Raw genomic sequence first — 22,997 nt, forward strand, 5'->3', positions numbered from 1 at the left:
TGTACACGGAGTTTAGCAGGGCTTTGAACAAATTCGGTGGTGAATCTGAAATTCATTGCCACAGATGGCCATGGATGCGGAGAAGGCAGGAGAATGGGGGTGAGAGGGATAGATCTGCCATGATTGAATGGCGGAGTAAACTTGATGGGCCGAATGGCCTAATTCTGCTCCTTTGACAGCTAGTAAGCTGATGGAACACGGGATGGACAGCCAGGGCTGATTATGGATATTCAACATGGTTTTGTGTGTGGGAGACCGCATCATTAGTTTTATTGTGTTTTTTGAAGGGTTTGGACCCATCTTTAGACTGACTTGTCAGACTTGTCTATCTTGGAGTATGGTGTTCAGTTTTGGTCACCCTGTTACAGGAAGCATGATGTTAAGCTAGAGAGAGTGCAGAGGAGGTTGTGTGTTGTGTCCACAGCTATGTTTTCCGGTCCAGGACAGTGGTTCCTAAGAAGCTGTTCCATCTTCCCGATTCCCCCACCTCCCCCAACTGGCGCCTCATCTCCCCCTCCCCACACTGCCTTCTTCCCGTCTCCCAACCACCAGTGGCCCGCAGCAGTGGCTGAGGCCTTACAACGTTCACCAGTCCCCACCCCAGGGACATCGCCCCGTTGCTTGCCCCTGGTCCAGCCCCATGAGGACCCCCTCCCACCAGCCCGGCCTGATACCCCCCCCCCCCTCCCAGAACAGGCCATCCCCAGGGTCCCCACTATCCGAGCCCCACCCACCCTGTCACAGCTGGCTCGGCCCAGGTTTGGGGAGGGGGGCTGGGCCGCTATGGTGGTGGGGGGGGGGGCTAATGCTTCCTGGCCACCCTGCCTTGTGGTCCCGGCACCAGGATGATGAACAAACGGCACGGACTCAATGATGGGCCACAGGAGTAGCTTTATTGTGATCTGCTACAACGAGGGTGGTCTCGCTGACCTGAGGGGGGGCACAGGAAGCCGGGCCGTGGGCAAGCTGGCGTCGGGGTACGCTGCCGATCCTCTCCAGAGTTCTCCTGGGTGGAGCTGATGGCCCTGGGCTCAGCCCGGGGGCCCCACTGCCCCTCCGTCAGCCCCTTGGCCGCAGCTGCTGGGACAGTTGTCCAAGGGCCTGACTACTCTGCTGGACTCTCTGCCCCAACTCTCGCTGCTGCTCCTTGGCCAGGCGGTGGATCTCTTCTCTGGCTCTCTGGCAACTCCTCTGGATGGTCTTCAGCTTGTAGTCCCTCCCACCATGGGCCAGGACTTCAGCCAGATCTTTCAGCGGCCCCTTCAGATGCCGATCGTACACCTTGATGTAGACCCCAGCCGTGGCCCCCAGGTGGGTCAGCATGGTGGACACCTGTGACATCTGGTCTTGGTACTCCATCACCTGCGACCCGTCCGCATCCTTGCCATCGCCGAGCCTGGCCAACATCCTCTGACACCCTGCCATCAGCCCGGGGATCAGGTGGATGAAGCTGAGGGTCTGGGACCAGTTGGATTGGAGGCTTCCCAGCAGCTCCAGGGCCTGGGACATCAGCAGCATTGTGGAGCCAATGTCCTTCTCCTGTGTCTCCTGGCCAGACAGATCCTCAGACAACTGCGCACTGCGTTTGGTCAGGCTCTCCATGTCCCGGAGATGCTGGTCATACTTCTCTCCTGCTTGGTCCACCTGCGACTGGACTTGTCTGATCTTCTCCGCAGCCTTCTCTTCCACCTCCACCAGGAAGGTGACCAGGGCAGAGCTGGGATCCTTGTTCTTCAGGGCCGTGATCTCGTTGATGACAAACTTGGCCGCTCTGACCAGCTCTGAGGCCAGGGCTGCCGGGTTGCTCACATTGCGTGCCAGGTCCAGCACCTGAGGCAGACGTTCCTTCAACTCGCTCAGCACCTCCTCCGCGAGGGTCTCGGTGAAGGCTCTAGACTTGATGTCGTTCAAGGCATCCCTGATCTTCTCCCGCTCCTGGGAAACTTTGGCCCAATCCTCCTCCAAAGCTGCCTTGTCCTCCTCGATGGACTTGGAGCTCTCCCTGCTTGTGTCCAGGGCTCGCTGCACCTCCTGCAGCTGCTCCTGGCTGCATTTCTGCGAGGCTGCAGCTCGCTCCAGAAGCTGAGAGAGCTGCAGGTTGAGACAGGTGACAATCCGCTCCACATCTCCAGCAGCCACTTTGCACTGGGCAGCACATGCCTGGATCAGGCCCATCTTCTGGGGAAGGCCCTTGTCCTGTCTCCAGTCCTCACTCACCATTCTCAGGACCACTGGCATGTCCTCACAATTGGCCTGGATCTTGAACATGTTGTCACGGATGGCCTGGAATGATTTCGGAGCCTGCAGGCAAATCCTCAGGAGCCATCCTTGGAATGACGTGGGGTCATCCGAATGGGAAGTCTGGTGGTCTTGCTGGAGAGGGAAGTCGTTGCCGCTCTTGGCCTGACGGCTGAGGTCGGCGAGAATGGCGACGGAGGTGGAGAGGGGGGTCAGGAAGGTCTCCCAGTTGAGCTGTGTCTGCAGGACCAGGCCAAAGCTCTCCGAAATGTGGCCGGTGCCGAAGGGGTCCTGCAACTGTGCTTCTGACATGGTGTCACCTCCTGTAATGAGAACACATGACTGCAATTACATCCGACATGGAACAGAGGGCCGTACAGCAGGAAACAGGCCCTTCGGCCCACAATGTCGCCCCAAACATGATGCCAAGATAAACTAATCCCCTCTGCCTGCACGTGATCCATATCCCTCCAATCCCTGCATATCCGAAAACCTCTTAAACACCACCATCGTACCTGCCTCCACCACCACCACCCCTGGCAGCACGTTCCAGGCACACACCACCCTCCGTTTCAAAAAAGATTTGCCCCACACATCGTATTTACACTTTGCTCTTCTCACCTTAAGGGAATGTCCTCTAGTCTCTGACACTTTCATCCTTTGAGAAACATTCTGTCCACCTGTCTCCGCCTCTCGTCATTTTATAAAATTCCATCAGGTCTCCCCGCAACCTCAGGCATCAGAGAGAAAACAATCCAAGTCTGTCCAACCTCACCCTGTAGCTAATACCCTCTGATCCAGGCAGTATTCTGGTAAACTAAAGCCTCTATTCTGGTTCTCTAAAGCCTCCACATTCTTCCTGTAATGGGGTGACCAGAACTGCACGCAATACTTAGAAACATAGAAAATAGGTGCAGGAGGAGGCCATTCGGCCCTTTGAGCCAGCACTGCCATTCATTGTGATCATGGCTGATCGTCCCCAATCAATAACCCGTGCCTGCCTTCTCCCCATATCCCTTGATTCCACTAGCCCCTAGAGCTCTATCTAACTCTCTCTTAAATCCATCCAGTGATTTGGCCCCCACTGTCCTCTGTGGCAGGGAATTCCACAAATTCACAACTCTCTGGGTGAAAAAGTGTTTTCTCACCTCAGTCTTAAATGGCCTCCCCTTTATTCTAAGACTGTGGCCCCTGGTTCTGGACTCGCCCAACATTGTGAACATTTTACCTGCATCTAGCTTCTCCAATCCTTTTATAATTTTATATGTTTCTATAAGAACCCCCTCATCCTTCTAAACTCCAGTGAATACAAGCCTAGTCTTTTCAATCTTTCCTCATATGACAGTCCCGCCATCCCAGGGATCAATCTCGTGAACCTACGCTGCACTGCCTCAATCACAAGGATGTCCTTCCTCAAGTTAGGAGGCCAAAACTGTACACAATACTTGAGATGTGGTCTCACCAGAGCCCGATACAACTGCAGAAGAACCTCTTTACTCCTATACTGAAATACTCCACATACGGCCCAACCTAACTTTTATACAGCTACATCATGACCTGCCTATTATACTCAATGCCCGACATGAAATCAATGTGAAAGCAAGTATACCATATATCTTCTTACCAGTCTCTTGTGTTACCACCCTCATGTAGTTATGGACCAAATCCATCAGTACATCAACGCTGTTAAGGGATCTGCCATTACCTGAATGCTTTCCCCTTGCATTCAACTTTCAAAAGTGCTAAACTTCACACTTGCTCGGGTTAAACTCCATCTGCCATTTCTCCGCCCATTTCCGTAGTTGATCTATATCTCGCTGTATCTTCTGACTCCCTTCCTCACTGTCCATAACTCCACCAATTTTTGTATTGTCTGCAAACTTACTAACCAACCCATCTACATTCACTTACAAGTCTGTAGAGATTGTGGATGCATTTGTAGCAACCTTTCAAGAATCACTATCCCAACATTTAAGAAACAGTTAGACAAGTACATGGATGTTTGGAGGGATAAGAACCAAACACAGGCAGGTGGGACTAGTGTAGCTGGGACATGTTGGCCGGTGTGGGCAAGTTGGGCCGAAAGGCCTGTTTCCACGCTGTATCACTCTATTGCCCCTGTCCCACTTAGGAAACCTGAACGGAAACCTCTGGAGACTTTGCGCCCCACCCAAGGTTTCCATGCGGTTCCCGGAGGTTGCAGGTGGTTGCCGGAGGTTGCAGGTAGGGAGACTGACAAAAACCTCTGGGAACCTTGGGTGGGGCGCAAAGTCTCCAGAGGTTTCCGTTCAGGTTTCCTAAGTGGGACAAGGGCATATGACTATGACACTGGAGCCAGGAATTATTCCAGAGGACTGGAAAATGACAAATGTAAGTTCACTGTTTGAGAAGGGCGTGAGGCAAAAGAAAGGACATTTTAAAAAGTTTTGCCTGACTTCAGTAGTTCGGAAGACTTTAGAGTACATTATTATGGATGAGGTTTCGAGGTAGTTGGAAACACAAGAACATCAGCTTTGGTCACTTGCCTGACAAGTCTGTTAGAATAATAAGCAGGATAGACAAGAGAGTCAGTGGATGCTGTTTCCTTGGATTTTCCATAATGAGCCGCATGTGAGGCTGCTGAACAAGGTCAGAGTCCATGGTATTCGAGGCAAGGTACTAGCATGGATTGAAGATTGGCTGAGTGGCAGGAGGCAAAGAGTGGGAATAAAGGGAGTACATTCTGGACAGCTGCTGATGACTTAGTTAAGAAATACAACGAGGAAACAGGCCCTTCGCCCCACCGTATCTGCACCGACCAGCGATATCCACACATTAACACTAATCTACACACACACACACTAGGGACAATTTATACTTATACCAAGCCAATTAACTTCCTGCAGGGAATGGAATTTCGTTCAAACTTTTGTTTGTCTGAATGACAATAAGAGCCATTCTATTCTATTGTAAATCCGCTCGTCTTTGGAGTATGGGTGGAACGGAGCACCCGGAGAAAACCCACGCGGTCACGGGGAGAACGTACAAACTCCGTACAGACAGCACCCGTAGCTAGGATGGAACCCGGGCCTCTGGTGCTGTGAGCGGTGTAAGGCAGAAACTCTACCGCTGCGCCATCGTGCCGCACTAATGGTGTTCCGTATGGATCCATGTTTTAGTTTGGAGATACAGCATGGAAACAGGTCCTTCAGAACAACGAGTCCACACCAACAATCGCCCCTTCACGCTAGTTGGCAGAGGGTGGAACAGCTGGCAGAGGAACAGCTGGCAGAAGGCAGAACAGCTGGCAGAGCGGAAACAGCTGGCAGAGGGTGAAACAGCTGGCAGAGGAACAGCTGGCAGAGGGCAGAACAGCTGGCAGAAGGCAAAACAGCTGGAAGAAGGCAAAACAGCTGGTAGAGCATTAACAGCTGGCAGAGGGTGAAAGCTGGCAGAGGGTGAAACAGCTGGCAGAACAGCTGGCAGAGAGTGGAATAGCTGGCACAGGGAGACAACACCTGGCAGTGATTGGAACAGCACAAAATGGACTGCACTAAAAGGTATTTGGACAGGTACATGGGTTTCGAAGGATATGGGGCCAAACACAGCAAATGGCAGCATCTTCGATGAGGCAGTTTGGTCAGCGTAGGCCAAAGGGCCTGTTTACGTGCTGCACGACTGATCTAGTGCCACCTACCCACGATAGGCCTATAATATCCCTCTAAACATTTCCTATCCATGGACCTGTTTAAATGTTGTTATAGTCCCTGCCTCAATTATCTCCTCTGGCAGTTCGTCCCATACACCCAGCACCGTCTGTGTGGAAAAAGTTGGCCCTCAGGTCTCTGTGAAACATAGAAACATAGAAAGGTGTAGGAGTAGGCCATTCGGCCCTTCGAGCCTGCACCGCCATTCAATATGATCATGGCTGATCATCCAACTCAGTATCCTCTACCTGCCTTCTCTCCATACCCCCTGATCCCTTTAGCCACAATGGCCACATCTAACTCCCTCTTAAATATAGCCAATGAACTGGCCTCAACTACCTTCTGTGGCAGAGAATTCCACAGATTCACCACTCTGTGTGAAAAATGCTTTTCTCTTCTCGGTCCTAAAAGACTTCCCCTTATCCTTAAACTGTGACCCCTTGTTCTGGACTTCCTCAATATCGGGAACAATCTTCCTGCATCTCGCCTGTCCAACCCCTTAAGAATTTTGTACGTTTCTATAAGATCCCCCCCTCAATCTTCTAAATTCTAGCGAGTACCAGCCGAGTCTATCCAGTCTTTCTTCATATGAAAGTCCTGCCATCCCAGGAATCAGTCTGGTGAACCTTCTCTGTATTCTATGGCAAGAATGTCTTTCCTCAGATTAGGAGACCAAAACTGGACGCAATACTCCAGATGTGGTCTCACCAAGACCCTGCACAACTGCAGTAGAACCTCCCTGCACCTATTCTCAAATCCTTTTGCTATGAATGCGAACATACCATTTGCTTTCTTCACTGCCTGCTGCACCTGCATTCCTACTTTCAATGACTGGTGTACCATGACACCCAGGTCTCGTTGCATCTCCCCTTTTCCTAATCGGCCACCATTCAGATAATAGTCTACTTTCCTGTTTTTTCCACCAAAGTGGATAGCCTCACATTTATCCACATTATACTGCATCTGCCATGCATTTGCCCACTCACCCAGCCTATCCAAGTCACCTTGCAGCCTCCTAGCATCCTCCTCACAACTAACACTGCCCCCCAGCTTCGTGCCATCCGCATCTAGTCCACCTTTCACCTTAAACCCACGTCCTCTGGTTCTTCAATCCCCTTCCCTGAGAAAAAAGACTGCATCCGTCCTATCTGTTCACCTCATGGTCTTATACAACCTCAAATCCCTGCACTCCTAGCAATAAAAATCCGAGCCAGCCCAACTGTTGATAGAACACATAGCAGTATATGACAAGAATAGGCCCTTCGGCCCACAATGTTTGCTCATAACATGATGTGCACTGGTCAACAATCCTCTGCACCCTTCCTGTAACGAGGTGACCAGACTACAGTAATACTCCAAACTACGCCCCAACCAAAGTCCAGCACAACCATGACTTGGACTCGATGTACTTTTCCAGCGTTAGAATCTCACCCAATGCCAGTGGGCACACGGAACCAGCGGCGCCCCTCTCTCTCCCTCTGCTCCAAGCGCTGGGCTGGGGTGGGAGACCTACAACAAGCCCCTCATAGCCTCCCGCTGCCCGGGGTCGGGGTCGAGGTAAGCTCCAGCTCCTGCTCCCGCTCCCCCGGCCGCTCCCGGCCAAAGTTCGCTAGAAGATCTTTGCTCCCGACAGGAAGAGGAGGCCCGGCCAGGAATTCTCCCCGCCCCCGGATCCGCAGCTGGAGAGCGGAGTCCCCGGGAAACGGGCGGAGGCAGGGACGGCGCGGTTTAGGGTCTGGGATGCGGGGGGAGAGATGTGGGGTCGGGGAAGGGTGGGGGTTAGAGGGTGGAGGGGGGTGGGGGTTAGAGGGGGAGGGGTGGGGGTTAGAGGGGGGAGGGGTGGGGTTTAGAGGGGGGGAGTGGGGATTAGAGGGGGGAGTGGGGGTTAGAGGGGGAAGGGGTGAGGTTTAGAGGGGGTGGGTGGGGGTTGGAGGGGTGGGGTTTAGAGGGGGTGGGAGTTAGAGGGGGGGAGTGGGGATTAGAGGGGGGAGTGGGGGTTGGAGGGGGGAGTGGGGGTTAGAGGGGGGGAGCGGTGGGGTTTAGAGGGGGGGTTGGGGGTTAGAGGGGGAGTGGGGGTTAGAGAGGAAGTGGGGGTTAGAGGGGTGGGGTTTAGAGGGGGGTGGGAGTTAGAGGGGGGAGTGGGGGTTAGAGGAAGGGGGAGAAGAGGATAGGTGAAGTCTGTAATGGGGTCTGAAGAAGGATCTCGATCAGAATCGTCATCCATTCCTTCTCTCCAGAGATGCTGCCTGTCTCGCTGAGTGACTCCAGCATTTTGTCTATTTTCAGTATTCATTGGGCTGTGTTTTTTGTTGTGTAAAGTTGGACCATCCCCTAATCTTATATTCTACGTCGTATGCCTTCTTCTCCAATGTGTCTACTACAGTCCGTGGTGGGAGGGTTACTGGTGAGGATTCTGAGGGACAGGGTGTACCTGCATTTGAAGACTGATGAGGGAGTCGGTGTGGCTTTGTGAGGGGGTAAATCGTGCCTCAGGAATGTGTGGGATTTTTGAAGAGATGAGCAAGAGGATTGATAAGGGCAGTGTGGTACACAGTCCCATATGGTAAGCTGCTCTGGGTGGTCACGGTGGCGCAGCGGTAGAGTTGCTGCCTCACAGCGCCAGAGACCCGAGTTCGATCCCCGAATACGGTTGCTGTCTGTACAGAGTTTGTACCTTCTCCCTGTGACCCACGTGGGTTTTCTCCGCGATCTTTGGTTTCCTCCCGCACTCCAAAGACGTACAGACTTGTAGATTAATTGGCTATGTAAATGTCAAATTGTCCCTGTGTGTGTAGGATAGTGTTAATGTGCGGGGATCGCTGGTCGACGCGGACCCGGTGTACACAAGTCCAGCCGCTCCATTCTATCAACATATGACAGTCCTCGTTATGAAGGCCAGCATACCATTCGCTTTCTTCACTGCCTGCTGTACCTGCATGCTTACTTTCAGTGACTGATGAACAAGGACCTCCAGATCCCATTGTACTTCCCCTTTTCTCAACGTCACAATAGACAATAGAAAATAGGTGCAGGAGGAGGCCATTCGGCCCTTCGAGCCAGCACCGCCATTCAATGTGATCTTGGCTGATCATCCCCGTTCCTGCCTTCTCCCCATATCCCCCGAGTCCGCTATTTTTAAGAGCCCTATATAGCTCTCTCTTGAAAGCATCCAGAGAACCTGCCTCCACCACCCTCTGAGGCAGAGAATTCCACAGACTCACCACTCTCTGTGAGAAAAAGTGTTTCCTCGTCTCCGTTCTAAATGGCTTGCTCATTCTTAAACTGTGGCCCCTGGTTCTGGACTCCCCCAACATCAGGAACATGTTTCCTGCCTCTAGCGTGTCCAAGCCCTTAACAATCTTATACGTTTCAATGAGACACCCTCTCATCCTTCTAAACTCCAGGGTATACAAGCCCAGCTGCTCCATTCTCTCAGCAGATGACAGTCCAGCCATCCCGGGAATTAACCTTGTAAACCTACGCTGCACTCCCTCATTAGCAAGAAAGTCCTTCCTCAAATTAGGGGAGCAAAACTGCACACAATACTCCAGGTGTGGTCTCACCAAGACCCTGCACAACTGCAGTAGAACCACCCTGCTCTTATTCTCAAATCCTTTTGCTATGAATGTGAACATACCATTTGCTTTCTTCACTGCCTGCTGCACCTGCATGCCTACTTTCAATGACTGGTGTACCATGACACCCAGGTCTCGTGGCATCTCCCCTTTTCCTAATCGGCCACCATTCAGATAAAAGTCTACTTTCCTGTTTTTTCCACCAAAGTGGATAGCCTCACATTTATCCACATTATACTGCATCTGCCATGCATTTGCCCACTCACCCAGCCTATCCAAGTCACCTTGCAGCCTCCTAGCATCCTCCTCACAACTAACACTGCCCCCCAGCTTCGTGCCATCCGCATCTAGTCCACCTTTCACCTTAAACCCATGTCCTCTGGTTCTTCAATCCCCTTCCCTGAGAAAAAAGACTGTATCCGTCCTATCTGTTCACCTCATGGTCTTATACAACCTCAAATCCCTGCACTCCTAGCAATAAAAATCCGAGCCAGCCCAACTGTTGATAGAACACAGAGCAGTATAGGACAAGAATAGGCCCTTCGGCCCACAAAGCTTGCTCATAACATGATGTGTACTGGTCAACAATCCTCTGCACCCTTCCTGTAACGAGGTGACCAGACTACAGTAATACTCCAACTACGCCCCAACCAAAGTCCAGCACAACCATGACTTGGACTCGATGTACTTTTCCAGCGTTAGAATCTCACCCAATGCCAGTGGGCACACGGAACCAGCAGCGCCCCTCTCTCTCCCTCTGCTCCAAGCGCTGGGCTGGGGGTGGGAGACCTACAACAAGCCCCTCATAGCCTCCCGCTGCCCGGGGTCGGGGTCGAGGTCAGCTCCAGCTCCTGCTCCAGCTCCTGCTTCTGCCTCTGCTTCTGCTTCTGCTCCCGCTCCCCCGGCCGCTCCCGGCCAAAGTTCGCTAGAAGATCTTTGCTCCGACAGGAAGAAGAGGCCCGGCCAGGAATTCTCCCCGCCCCCGAATCCGCAGCTGGAGAGTGGAGTCCCCGGGAAACGGGCGGAGGCAGGGACGGCGCGGTTTAGGGTCTGGGATGCGGGGGGAGAGATGTGGGGTCGGGGAAGGGTGGAGGTGGAGGGGGAGTGGGGGTTAGAGGGGGAAGGGTGGAGGGGGGTGGGGGTTAGAGGGGGAGGGGGGGAGTGGGGTTAGAGGGGGGTGGAGTTAGAGGGGGAGTGGGGGTTCGAGGGGGAAGGGTGGAGGGGGGTGGGGGTTAGGGGGGGAGTGGGGGTTAGAGGGAGGTGGGAGTTAGTGGGGGGTTAGAGGGGGAGTGGGGGTTAGAGGGGGGGAGTGGGGGTTAGAGGGGGGTTTGGGGTTAGGGGGAGTAAAGGAGGGGGTGTGGAGGTTAGTTGGGGGAGTGGGGGTTAGAGGGGGGAGTGGGGGTTAGAGGGGGGTGTGTGGGGGTTAGAGGGGGCAGTGGGGGTTAGAGGGGTGGGGTTTAGAGGGGGTGAGAGTTAGAGGGGGTGTGGGGGGTTAGAGGGGGGTGTGGGGGTTAGAGGTGGGGGTTAGAGGGGGGAGTGGGGGTTAGAGGGGGAGGGGGAGTGGGGTTTAGAGGGGGAGTGGGGGTTAGAGGGGGAGTGAGGGTTAGAGGGGTGGGGTTTAGAGGGGGGTGGGAGTTTGAGGGGGGGAGTGGGGGTTAGAGGAGGGGGTTAGAGGAAGGGGGGAGAAGAGGATAGGTGAAGTCTGTAATGGGGTCTGAAGATGGATCTCGATCAGAATCGTCACAGAATCCACATTATACGGCAGATGCAGTATAATGTGGATAAATGTGAGGTTATCCATTTTGGTGGCAAAAACGGGAAAGCAGACTATTATCTAAATGGTGGCCGACTAGGAAAAGGGGAGATGCAGCGAGACCTGGGTGTCATGGTACACCAGTCATTGAAAGTGGGCATGCAGGTGCAGCAGGCAGTGAAGAAAGCGAATGGTATGTTAGCTTTCATAGCAAAAGGATTTGAGTAAAGGAGCAGGGAGGTTCTACTGCAGTTGTACAGGGTCTTGGTGAGACCACACCTGGAGTATTGCGTACAGTTTTGGTCTCCAAATCTGAGGAAGGACATTATTGCCATAGAGGGAGTGCAGAGAAGGTTCACCAGACTGATTCCTGGGATGTCAGGACTGTCTTATGAAGAAAGACTGGATAGACTTGGTTTATACTCTCTAGAATTTAGGAGATTGAGAGGGGATCTTATAGAAACTTACAAAATTCTTAAGGGGTTGGACAGGCTAGATGCAGGAAGATTGCTCCCGATGTTGGGGAAGTCCAGGACAAGGGGTCACAGCTTAAGGATAAGGGGGAAATCCTTTAAAACCGAGATGAGAAGAACTTTTTTCACACAGAGAGTGGTGAATCTCTGGAACTCCCTGCCACAGAGGGTAGTCGAGGCCAGTTCATTGGCTATATTTAAGAGGGAGTTAGATGTGGCCCTTGTGGCTAAGGGGATCAGAGGGTATGGAGAGAAAGCAGGTACGGGATACTGAGTTGGATGATCAGCCATGATCATATTGAATGGCGGTGCAGGCTCGAAGGGCCGAATGGCCTACTCCTGCACCTAATTTCTATGTTTCTATGTTTCTATGTCACCCATTCCTTCTCTCCAGAGATGCTGCCTGTCCCGCTGAGTGACTCCAGCATTTTGTCTATTTTCAGTATTCATTGGGCTGTGTTTTTTGTTGTGTAAAGTTGGACCATCCCCTAATCTTATATTCTACGTCGTATGCCTTCTTCTCCAATGTGTCTACTACAGTCCGTGGTGGGAGGGTTACTGGTGAGGATTCTGAGAGGACAGGTGTACCTGCATTTGGAAGACTGATGAGGGAGTCGGTGTGGCTTTGTGAGGGGGTAAATCGTGCCTCAGGAATGTGTGGGATTTTTGAAGAGATGAGCAAGAGGATTGATAAGGGCAGTGTGGTACACGGTCCCATATGGTGGGCTGCTCTGGGTGGTCACGGTGGCGCAGCGGTAGAGTTGCTGCCTCACAGCGCCAGAGGCCCGAGTTCGATCCCCGACTACGGTTGCCGTCTGTACAGAGTTTGTACCTTCTCCCTGTGACCCACGTGGGTTTTCTCCGAGATCTTTGGTTTCCTCCCGCACTCCAAAGACGTACAGGCTTGTAGATTAATTGGCTTGGTAAATGTCAAATTGTCCCTGTGTGTATAGGATAGTGTTAATGTGCGGGGATCGCTGGTCGACGCGGACCCGGTGTACACAAGTCCAGCCGCTCCATTCTATCAACATATGACAGTCCTCGTTATGAAGGCCAGCATACCATTCGCTTCCTTCACTGCCTGCTGTACCTGCATGCTTACTTTCAGTGACTGATGAACAAGGACCTCAAGATCCCATTGTACTTCCCCTTTTCTCAACGTCACAATGGACAATAGAAAATAGGTGCAGGAGGAGGCCATTCGGCCCTTCAAGCCAGCACCGCCATTCAATGTGATCTTGGCTGAACATCCCCAATCAGTACCCCGTTCCTGCCTTCTCCCACTATCCCTAGATTCCACCATCATTAAGAACTCTATCTAGCTCTCTCTTGAAAGCATCCAGAGAATCTGCCTCCACCGGCCTCCACCGCAGGCAGAGAATTCCACAGACTCACAACTCTTTGTGTGAAAAAGTATTTCCTCATCTCCGTTCTAAATGGCTTACCACTTATTTTTACAGTGGCCACTGGTTCTGGACTCCCCCAACATCGGGAACATGTTTCCTGCCTCTAGCATGTCCAAACCCTTAATAATCATGTTTCAATAAGATACGCTCTCATCCTTCTAAATTCCAGTGTACGCAAGCCCAGCCGCTCCATTCTATCAACATATGACAGTCCTCGTTATGAAGGCCAGCATACCATTCGCTTTCTTCACTGCCTGCTGTACCTGCATGCTTACTTTCAGCTCTCTCTTGAAAGCATCCAGAGAACCTGCCTCCACCACCCTCTGAGGCAGAGAATTCCACAGACTCACCACTCTCTGTGAGAAAAAGTGTTTCCTCGTCTCCGTTCTAAATGGCTTGCTCCTTATTCTTAAACTGTGGCCCCTGGTTCTGGACTTCCCCAACATCAGGAACATGTTTCTTGCCTCTAGCGTGTCCAAGCCCTTAACAATCTTATATGTTTCAATGAGATGCCCTCTCATCCTTCTAAACTCCAGTGTGTACAAGCCCAGCTGCTCCATTCTCTCAGCAGATGACAGTCCAGCCATCCCGGGAATTAACCTTGTAAACCTACGCTGCACTCCCTCAATAGCAAGAATGTCCTTCCTCAAATTAGGGGAGCAAAACTGGACGCAATACTCCAGATGTGGTCTCACCAAGACCCTGCACAACTGCAGTAGAACCACCCTGCTCTTATTTTCAAATCCTTTTGCTATGAATGCGAACATACCATTTGCTTTCTTCACTGCCTGCTACACCTGCATGCCTACTTTTAATGACTGGTGTACCATGACACCCAGGTCTCGTGGCATCTCCCCTTTTCCTAATCGGCCACCATTCAGATAAAAGTCTACTTTCCTGTTTTTGCCACCAAAGTGGATAGCCTCACATTTATCCACATTATACTGCATCTGCCATGCATTTGCCCACTCACCCAGCCTATCCAAGTCACCTTGCAGCCTCCTAGCATCCTCCTCACAACTAACACTGCCCCCCAGCTTCGTGCCATCCGCATCTAGTCCACCTTTCACCTTAAACCCATGTCCTCTGGTTCTTCAATCCCCTTCCCTGAGAAAAAAGACTGTATCCGTCCTATCTGTTCACCTCATGGTCTTATACAACCTCAAATCCCTGCACTCCTAGCAATAAAAATCCGAGCCAGCCCAACTGTTGATAGAACACAGAGCAGTATAGGACAAGAATAGGCCCTTCGGCCCACAATGTTTGCTCATAACATGATGTGTACTGGTCAACAATCCTCTGCACCCTTCCTGTAACGAGGTGACCAGACTACAGTAATACTCCAACTACGCCCCAACCAAAGTCCAGCACAACCATGACTTGGACTCGATGGGACTTTTCAAGCGTTAGAATCTCACCTAAGGCCAGTGGGCACACGGAACCAGCAGCGCCCCTCTCTCTCCCTCTGCTCCAAGCGCTGGGCTGGGGGTGGGAGACCTACAACAAGCCCCTCATAGCCTCCCGCTGCCCGGGGTCGGGGTCGAGGTCAGCTCCAGCTCCTGCTTCAGCTCCAGCTCCGGCTTCGGCTTCTGCTTCTGCTCCCGCTCCCCCGGCCGCTCCCGGCCAAAGTTCGCTAGAAGATCTTTGCTCCCGACAGGAAGAGGAGGCCCGGCCAGGAATTCTCCCCGCCCCCGAAACCGCAGCTGGAGAGCGGAGTCCCCGGGAAACGGGCGGAGGCAGGGACGGCTCGGTTTAGGGTCTGGGATGCGGGGGGAGAGATGTGGGGCCGGGGAAGGGTGGAGGTGGAGTGGGGGTTAGAGGGGGAAGGGTGGAGGGGGGTGGGGTGTTAGGGGGTGGGGAGTGGGGGGGGGTAGAGGGAAGGGGGGGGGGGGGGTGAGGGGGGTTGGGGGGTTAATGGGGAGTGTGGGGTTGGGGGGTTTGGGGGTTAAGGGGGGTGGATGGTTAAGGGGGGGTGGGGGGTTCAGGGGGGTGGGGGTTGCGGGTGGTGGGGTGTCGTGGGGTAGAGGGGGTGTGGGGGTTAGGGGGGTGGGGTTAGAGGGGGGGTGGGTTAGAGGGGGGTGGGAAGTTAGCGTGGGGGTTAGAGGAAGGGGGGAGAGGAGGATAGGTTGAAGTCTTAATGAGGGTCTGAAGACAGATCCTCGATCAGAATCGTCACCCATTCCTTCTCTCCAGAGATGCTGCCTGTCCCGCTGAGTGACTCCAGCATTTTGTCTATTTTCAGTATTCATTGGGCTGTGTTTTTTGTTGTGTAAAGTTGGACCATCCCCCTAATCTTATATTCTACGTCGTATGCCTTCTTCTCCAATGTGTCTACTACAGTCCGTGGTGGGAGGGTTACTGGTGAGGATTCTGAGAGGACAGGGTGTACCTGCATTTGGAGACTGATGAGGGAGTCAGGTGTGGCTTTGTGAGGGGTAAATCGTGCCTCAGGAATGTGTGGGATTTTTGAAGAGATGAGCAAGAGGATTGATAAGGGCAGTGTGGTACACGGTCCCATATGGTGGGCTGCTCTGGGTGGTCACGGTGGCGCAGCGGTAGAGATGCTGCCTCACAGCGCCAGAGACCCGAGTTCGATCCCCGACTACGGTTGCTGTCTGTACAGAGTTTGTACCTTCTCCCTGTGACCCACGTGGGTTTTCTCCGAGATCTTTGGTTTCCTCCCACACTCCAAAGACGTACAGGCTTGTAGATTAATTGGCTATGTAAATGTCAAATTGTCCCTGTGTGTGTAGGATAGTGTTAATGTGCGGGGATCGCTGGTCGACGCGGACCCGGTGTACACAAGACCAGCCGCTCCATTCTATCAACATATGACAGTCCTCGTTATGAAGGCCAGCATACCATTCGCTTCCTTCACTGCCTGCTGTACCTGCATGCTTACTTTCAGTGACTGATGAACAAGGACCTCCAGATCCCATTGTACTTCCCCTTTTCTCAACGTCACAATAGACAATAGACAATAGGTGCAGGAGTAGGCCATTCGGCCCTTCGAGCCAGCACCGCCATTCAATGTGATCTTGGCTGATCATCCCCAATCAGTACCCCGTTCCTGCCTTCTCCCCATATCCCCTGACTCCGCTATTTTTAAGAGCCCTATCTAGCTCTCTCTTGAAAGCATCCAGAGAACCTGCCTCCACCACCCTCTGAGGCAGAGAATTCCACAGACTCACCACTCTCTGTGAGAAAAAGTGTTTCCTCGTCTCCGTTCTAAATGGCTTGCTCCTTATTCTTAAACTGTGGCCCCTGGTTCTGGACTTCCCCAACATCAGGAACATGTTTCTTGCCTCTAGCGTGTCCAAGCCCTTAACAATCTTATATGTTTCAATGAGATGCCCTCTCATCCTTCTAAACTCCAGTGTGTACAAGCCCAGCTGCTCCATTCTCTCAGCAGATGACAGTCCAGCCATCCCGGGAATTAACCTTGTAAACCTACGCTGCACTCCCTCAATAGCAAGAATGTCCTTCCTCAAATTAGGGGAGCAAAACTGCACACAATACTCCAGATGTGGTCTCACCAAGACCCTGCACAACTGCAGTAGAACCACCCTGCTCTTATTCTCAAATCCTTTTGCTATGAATGCGAACATACCATTTGCTTTCTTCACTGCCTGCTACACCTGCATGCCTACTTTTAATGACTGGTGTACCATGACACCCAGGTCTCGTGGCATCTCCCCTTTTCCTAATCGGCCACCATTCAGATATGAGTCTACTTTCCTGTTTTTGCCACCAAAGTGGATAGCCTCACATTTATCCACATTATACTGCATCTGCCATGCATTTGCCCACTCACCCAGCCTATCCAAGTCACCTTGCAGCCTCCTAGCATCCTCCTCACAACTAACACTGCCCCCCAGCTTCGTGCCATCCGCATCTAGTCCACCTTTCACCTTAAACCCATGTCCTCTGGTTCTTCAATCCCCTTCCCTGAGAAAAAAGACTGCATCCGTCCTATCTGTTCACCTCATGGTCTTATACAACCTCAAATCCCTGCACTCCTAGCAATAAAAATCCGAGCCAGCCCAACTGTTGATAGAACACAGAGCAGTATAGGACAAGAATAGGCCCTTCGGCCCACAATGTTTGCTCATAACATGATGTGTACTGGTCAACAATCCTCTGCACCCTTCCTGTAACGAGGTGACCAGACTACAGTAATACTCCAACTACGCCCCAACCAAAGTCCAGCACAACCATGACTTGGACTCGATGGGACTTTTCAAGCGTTAGAATCTCACCCAATGCCAGTGGGCACACGGAACCAGCAGCGCCCCTCTCTCTCCCTCTGCTGCAAGCGCTGGGCTGGGGGTGGGAGACCTACAACAAGCCCCTCATAGCCTCCCGCTGCCCGGGGTCGAGGTCAGCTCCTGCTCCAGCTCCTGCTCCAGCTCCTGCTACTGCTCCCGCTCCCCCGGCCGCTCCCGGCCAAAGTTCGCTAGAAGATCTTTGCTCCCGACAGGAAGAGGAGGCCCGGCCAGGAATTCTCCCCGCCCCCGAATCCGCAGCTGGAGAGCGGAGTCCCCGGGAACCGGGCGGAGACAGGGACGGCGCGGTTTGGGGTCTGGGATGCGGGGGGAGAGATGTGGGGTCGGGGAAGGGTGGAGGTGGAGGGGGAGTGGGGGTTAGAGCGGGAAGGGTGGAGGGGGAGTGGGGGGTTAGAGGGGGGAGTGGGGGTTAGAGGGGGTGGGAGTTAGAGGGGGAGTGGGGGGTTAGAGGGGGAGTGGGGGTTAGAGGGGGGAGTGGGGGTTAGAGGGGGGGTAAAGGAGGGCGAGTGGAGGTTAGACGGGGAGTGGGGGTTAGAAGGGGGAGTAGGGGCTAGAGGGGGAGGGTGGGGGTTAGAGGGGGAGTGGGGGTTAGAGGGGGAGTGGGGGCTAGAGGGGGGGGTGGGAGTTAGAGGGGGGTGGAATTCATTGCCACAGAAGGCTGTGGAGGTGGTCAATGTATATTTTTAATGCAGTGATAGATAGATTCTTGAGTGTGGTGTGTGGGATCTTACCAACACCTGCCTTTGGGTAGACAGTGTGTCCTTGGTACCAGGCAGCAGTGGTTGGTATTTCAATTACAGTTGAGTTTATTGTCACGTGTACCGAGGTACAGTGAAAATAATTTGTTGCGTGCTAATCAGTCAGCAGAAAGACAATACATGATTACAATCAACCCATTTACTGTGGTAGTTACATGATAAGGGAATAACGTTTAGTGCAAGGTAAAACCAGCAAAGTCTGATCAAGGATAGCCCGAGGGTCACCAAAGAGGTTGATAGTAGTTCAGGACTGCTCTTTGGTTGTGGTAGGATGATTCAGTTGTCTGATAACAGCTGGGAAGAAACTTTCCCTGAATCTGGAGGTGTGCGTTTTCACACTTATGCCCGATGGGATTTGATAATGCTGCTGACCTTGCCGAGGTAGCGTGAGGTGTAAATGGAGTCAATGGAAGGGAGACACAAAAAGCTGGAGTAACTTCGCGGGACAGGCAGCATCTCTGGAGAGAAGGAATGGGTGACGTTTCAGGTCGAGACCCTTCTTCAGGGCCAGGGAGTTTGGTTTGTGCGATGGTCTGGGCTGTGTCCACAATTCGCTGCAATTTCTTGCGGTCTTGGATGGAACTGTTCCCAAACCATGCTGCGGTGCATCCTGACAAAATGCCAATTTTTGTTTCCCGTGGGATATGGTTTAGTTTAGTTTAGTTTAGAGATACAACACAGAAACAGGCCCTTTGGCCCACCGAGTCCGCACCGACCAGCGATCCCGCTCATTAACACCAACCCACGCCCACTAGGGACAATTTACATTTATACCAAGCCATTAAGCTACAAACCTGTACGTCTTTGGAGTGCGGGAGGAAACCGAAGATCTCTGCGAAAACCCACGCAGTTCACAGGGAGAATGTACAGACAGCACCCATAGTCAGGATTGAACCCGGGTCTCTGGCTGCAAGCGCTGTAAAGGCCCTGTCCCACTATACGAGAGCTCTCCCGAGTTAAAAAAAATCAAACTCGTGGTAAGTATGTAGAACGTACGTAGCGGGTACATCGGAACTCGGGACGTCACTTAGCGGCTCGTAACGCTAACGGCAGGTACTCGGGAAACGCGGTAAGCTCGTGAAGTTTTGCGGGAAGAGTGTCCACAAGAGCCCCCGAGTACCTACGAATGGCTATTACCGCAATTCTCCGAGTTCAAATCAGGGGAAAGTCGGGAGAACACGTGAATTACCTCGTACAGTGGGACAGGGGCTTAAGGCAGCAACTCCACCGCTGTGCCACCATGCGGCCATGGGTTGTTCCAGCTTCATCCAGCCTGTATGAAAGAAAACCAGCTGCTCTCCGGGAGTGACTGGCACTCTGTTCTTTTTTTAATTATTATTTTTATTAGAAGCAATTGTACAAGAATAAAACATTCGGCATGTAAAATTATACTATTATTGTACAGCTTCAATTTTAACCTTTTAACCTGAAAATGAGAGAAAAGAAGAGAGAAACAAGAGAGGAAAAAGTGAAAAGATAGGACCCCTAGACTACCAAAGAGGTGTGGCCAGAGAACGAATAAACATATAAGAGAGGAAAAGGAAAAAGTAAGAAAGATAAAAGTGGAGATATGCCTGCCCCTCCCCCCCGCCCCCGCCCACCTCACCCAACCCAGAATCGGATTTAAATCCAAATTTGTATTGTGCCAGACTATCCTTGTAAGAATTCGGTGAAGGGTGTCCATGTCTTGAAAAATCGATCTGGGTTTTCTGCCAAGACAAGCCTAATATTTTCCAAATGTAGTGTCTCGGACATGTTTGAAATCCACATCTTCACTGTAGGGACTGTTGTGTGTTTCCAAAATGTAAGTATTAGTTTTTTCGCCGTTATCAGGCCATAGTTAAGGAAACGTCTTTGAAATAATGTTAGCTCAGAACAAGCTTCTGACGTACCTGGCAGTGTGTTCCACTGTGATGGCTGATCCACTCTTACCATTTGCAGTGCTGAATTCACCACTCTCCCTCTCTCACACGTATCCTGTTTGTCTTGATGTTATTTTCCAGTTTACTCAAGGTTCTCCTGACGTATTGTTCCCCACGACCAACCTGCTCCCTCCGCCAAGTCAGTGCCTCTTAAACCAAGTTACTCCAGCTTCATAACAAGAAGATTTCAGTATAGGAGTCAAGGCCGTCCGAAGCCCCCTTTTTTCCCACAGAGTAAGAAAATATCCCCAGAATTTTCTTTTTAAATCTGAGCACAATCAGCGTTTCCACTTTGTGGGAAATCGCCCGCAGTTCTGGCTCCGGCCGCTGGGGGAGAAACAAATGCGCCCATCCGCGCCTGCGCAGTTGGGGAAGCGAGTGACGCAAAATGGCGCCGTCTATCCGCGCGAGCGCAGTGGGTCCGGGGCGGGATCAGACTGTCAGTTGGCCTTCACCCATTGAGCGTCTACTCCAGGTAAGTAGTGGAGGGGGTGCGGTGTCCGCCCGCCCGGACCGGACCGGACTAGACCGGACCAGACCAGACCGGACCGGACCAGACCAGACCGGACCGGACCAGACCGGACCAGACCGGACCAGACCGGACCGGACCGGACCGGACCGGACCGGACCAGACCGGACCAGACCAGACCAGACCGGACCGGACCGGACCAGACCGGACCAGAGTGTCCATCCGCGGCGTCGGAGCCTCGCCATCGACCAGGAGACCGTCCTCCCGTCGCCGGGCGGGAGCGGCTGTGACCTCAACACCAGACGCCGCTGCGGCGGGGCCCAAACCATCTTCCGCCCGCGCCATCCCGCTCATCCCCTCCCCCATCTAACCACACCTTCACTCTCTCTCTCACTCTCTCCCTCCCCCTCACCCTCTCTCTCTCAGCCCCCCTCCCCTCCCCCCCCCCCCCTACTCCTCTCTCTCCCCCACCTCTCTCTCACTCACTCTCCCCCCCCCCCCCCCGTCCCTCCCCCTCCTCCCCTTCTCTCTCTGCCCTCACTCTCTACCCCCCCCCCCCCCTCTAGACACGCCTGTGAGTTGGTGGCAATGCGTCAGTAGATGGGGGCGGTTATGGGGTAATAGGAGTAAATTAATAACATTAATATATTGACAAGGGGGGTAGTTAGCGCGTGTGCGGAGGGGGCAGTTAGTGTGTGGGGGTGGTTAATGTGTATGACACCCACCCCCCGCAACCGCACGTTGGAGGAACAGACCCAACTGGTCTGCACTCGGTCTAGTTCCCCTTAATTCTACCACAACCAATGAAGAAGCTGCTAAAGCTATTGCCAACTTCTCAGATGCTCAGAAGCTGTACCGCATACAGAATCACTTTAAACCGGGTCCAACATACAAATATTGTGCCCTCTATAAGAATGGATGCTGGCGAAGATTTAACCCTGACTAGTTACGAGCATACCCCTGGCTTGTATATAGCGATCATGTGGATGGCGTATTTTGCCTACCTTGTGCCTTGTTTGCAAACAACAGGAAATCACTTGTCGTCGTGTCAAGGTAAGTCAAGTCTATTTGTCACATACACATACAAGATGTGCAGTAAAATGAAAGCAGGAATGCCTGTGGATTGTGCAAAACAACGGAACAGGTGCTCCTGAATGTATATTGCCATTTACCACTACCTCTACTAATGCAAGGGCATTCGTTGGCCTTGCCCTGTAAACCAACCCTGGTTCCGCAAATCCTGTCATGCCATCCCCCTTTTTGAAAAGCTTCGTACGGGCCTGGGAGTAAAGAAGTTCTTCTGCAGTTGTATAGGGCTCTGGTGAGACCACATCTGGAGTATTGTGTACAGTTTTGGTCTCCTAATTTTAGGAAGGACGTCCTTGTGATTGAGGCAGTGCAGCGTAGGTTCACGAGATTGATCCCTGGGATGGCGGGACTGTCATATGAGGAAAGATTGAAAAGACTGGGCTTGTATTCACTGGAGTTTAGAAGGATGAGGGGGATCTCATAGAAACATAAAATTATAAAAGGACTGGACAAGCTAGATGCAGGAAAAATGTTCCCAATGTTGGGCGAGTCCAGAACCAGGGGCCATCGTCTTAGAATAAAAGGGAGGTCATTTAAGACTGAGGTGAGAAAAACCTTTTTCACCCAGAGAGTTGTGAATTTATGGAATTCCCTGCCACAGAGGGCAGTGGAGGCCAAATCACTGGATGGATTTAAGAGAGAGTTAGATGGAGCTCTAGGGGGCAGTGGAGTCAAGGGATATGGGGAGAAGGCAGGCATGGGTTATTGATAGGAGAGGATCTGCCGTGATCACAATGGCTCGAAGGGCCGAATGGCCTCCTCCTGCACCTATTTTCTATGTTTCTATAAGCCGTGCCCCCCATTACAAAGAGGAACCTAAGCCGGAATGTGTTCTGTACAGGAATACCCAGGTGAGGATGCAAATGTCAAATACCAAAGGCCATAGCTTTGAGGTGAGACGGGCAAAGTTTAAAGGAGATATGATTTCACACAGAGGGTGGTGAGTTCCTGGAGTGGTGCTGGAGGCAGACACCATCGTTTCTGCAGCCTTCAGATGGCCACATGTACATGCAGGGAAAGGAGAGGTATGGATTGTGAGCAGAAGGATAAGAGTTTGTCTTGGCATCATGTTTAGTTTAGTTTAGAGATACAGCGCGGAAACAGGCCTTTCGGCCCACCGAGTCCACACTGACCAGCGAGCCCCGCACATTAACACTATCCTACACACACTAGGGACAATTTTTTACACATACACCCAAGCCAATTAACCTATAAACCTGCACGTCTTGGGAGGAAAACGAAGATCTGGAAGAAAACCCACGCGGTCACGGGGAGAACATACAACTTCTGTGCAGGCAGCACCCGTAGTCGGGATCAAACCCGGGTCTCCGGCGCTGTGAGG

At 52.3% G+C, this 22,997-nt stretch overlaps 1 protein-coding gene across 1 annotated transcript; it reads right to left on the reverse strand.

Moving 5' to 3' along the window:
• Window positions 1-874: 874 nt before the first annotated feature.
• Window positions 875-13,310, reverse strand: LOC116975836. Its single transcript, XM_033025098.1, has 2 exons — window positions 13,306-13,310; window positions 875-2,561 (listed from the first exon to the last, which is right to left on the reverse strand). The coding sequence occupies exon 2, from the start codon at window positions 2,548-2,550 to the stop codon at window positions 1,060-1,062; it is 1,491 nt and encodes a 496-aa protein (XP_032880989.1). The 5' UTR covers window positions 2,551-2,561; window positions 13,306-13,310; the 3' UTR covers window positions 875-1,059.
• Between the last annotated feature and the right edge of the window lie 9,687 nt (window positions 13,311-22,997).

Source organism: Amblyraja radiata, chromosome 8 (genome assembly GCF_010909765.2).
Source record: "Amblyraja radiata isolate CabotCenter1 chromosome 8, sAmbRad1.1.pri, whole genome shotgun sequence".
In the NCBI taxonomy this organism is placed as follows: Eukaryota; Metazoa; Chordata; class Chondrichthyes; order Rajiformes; family Rajidae; genus Amblyraja; species Amblyraja radiata.

Coding starts and splice junctions, on each gene's coding strand:
- LOC116975836 (XM_033025098.1), bottom strand. CDS start 2,550: ATGTCAGAAGCACAGTTGCAGGACCCCTTCGGCACCGGCCACATTTCG.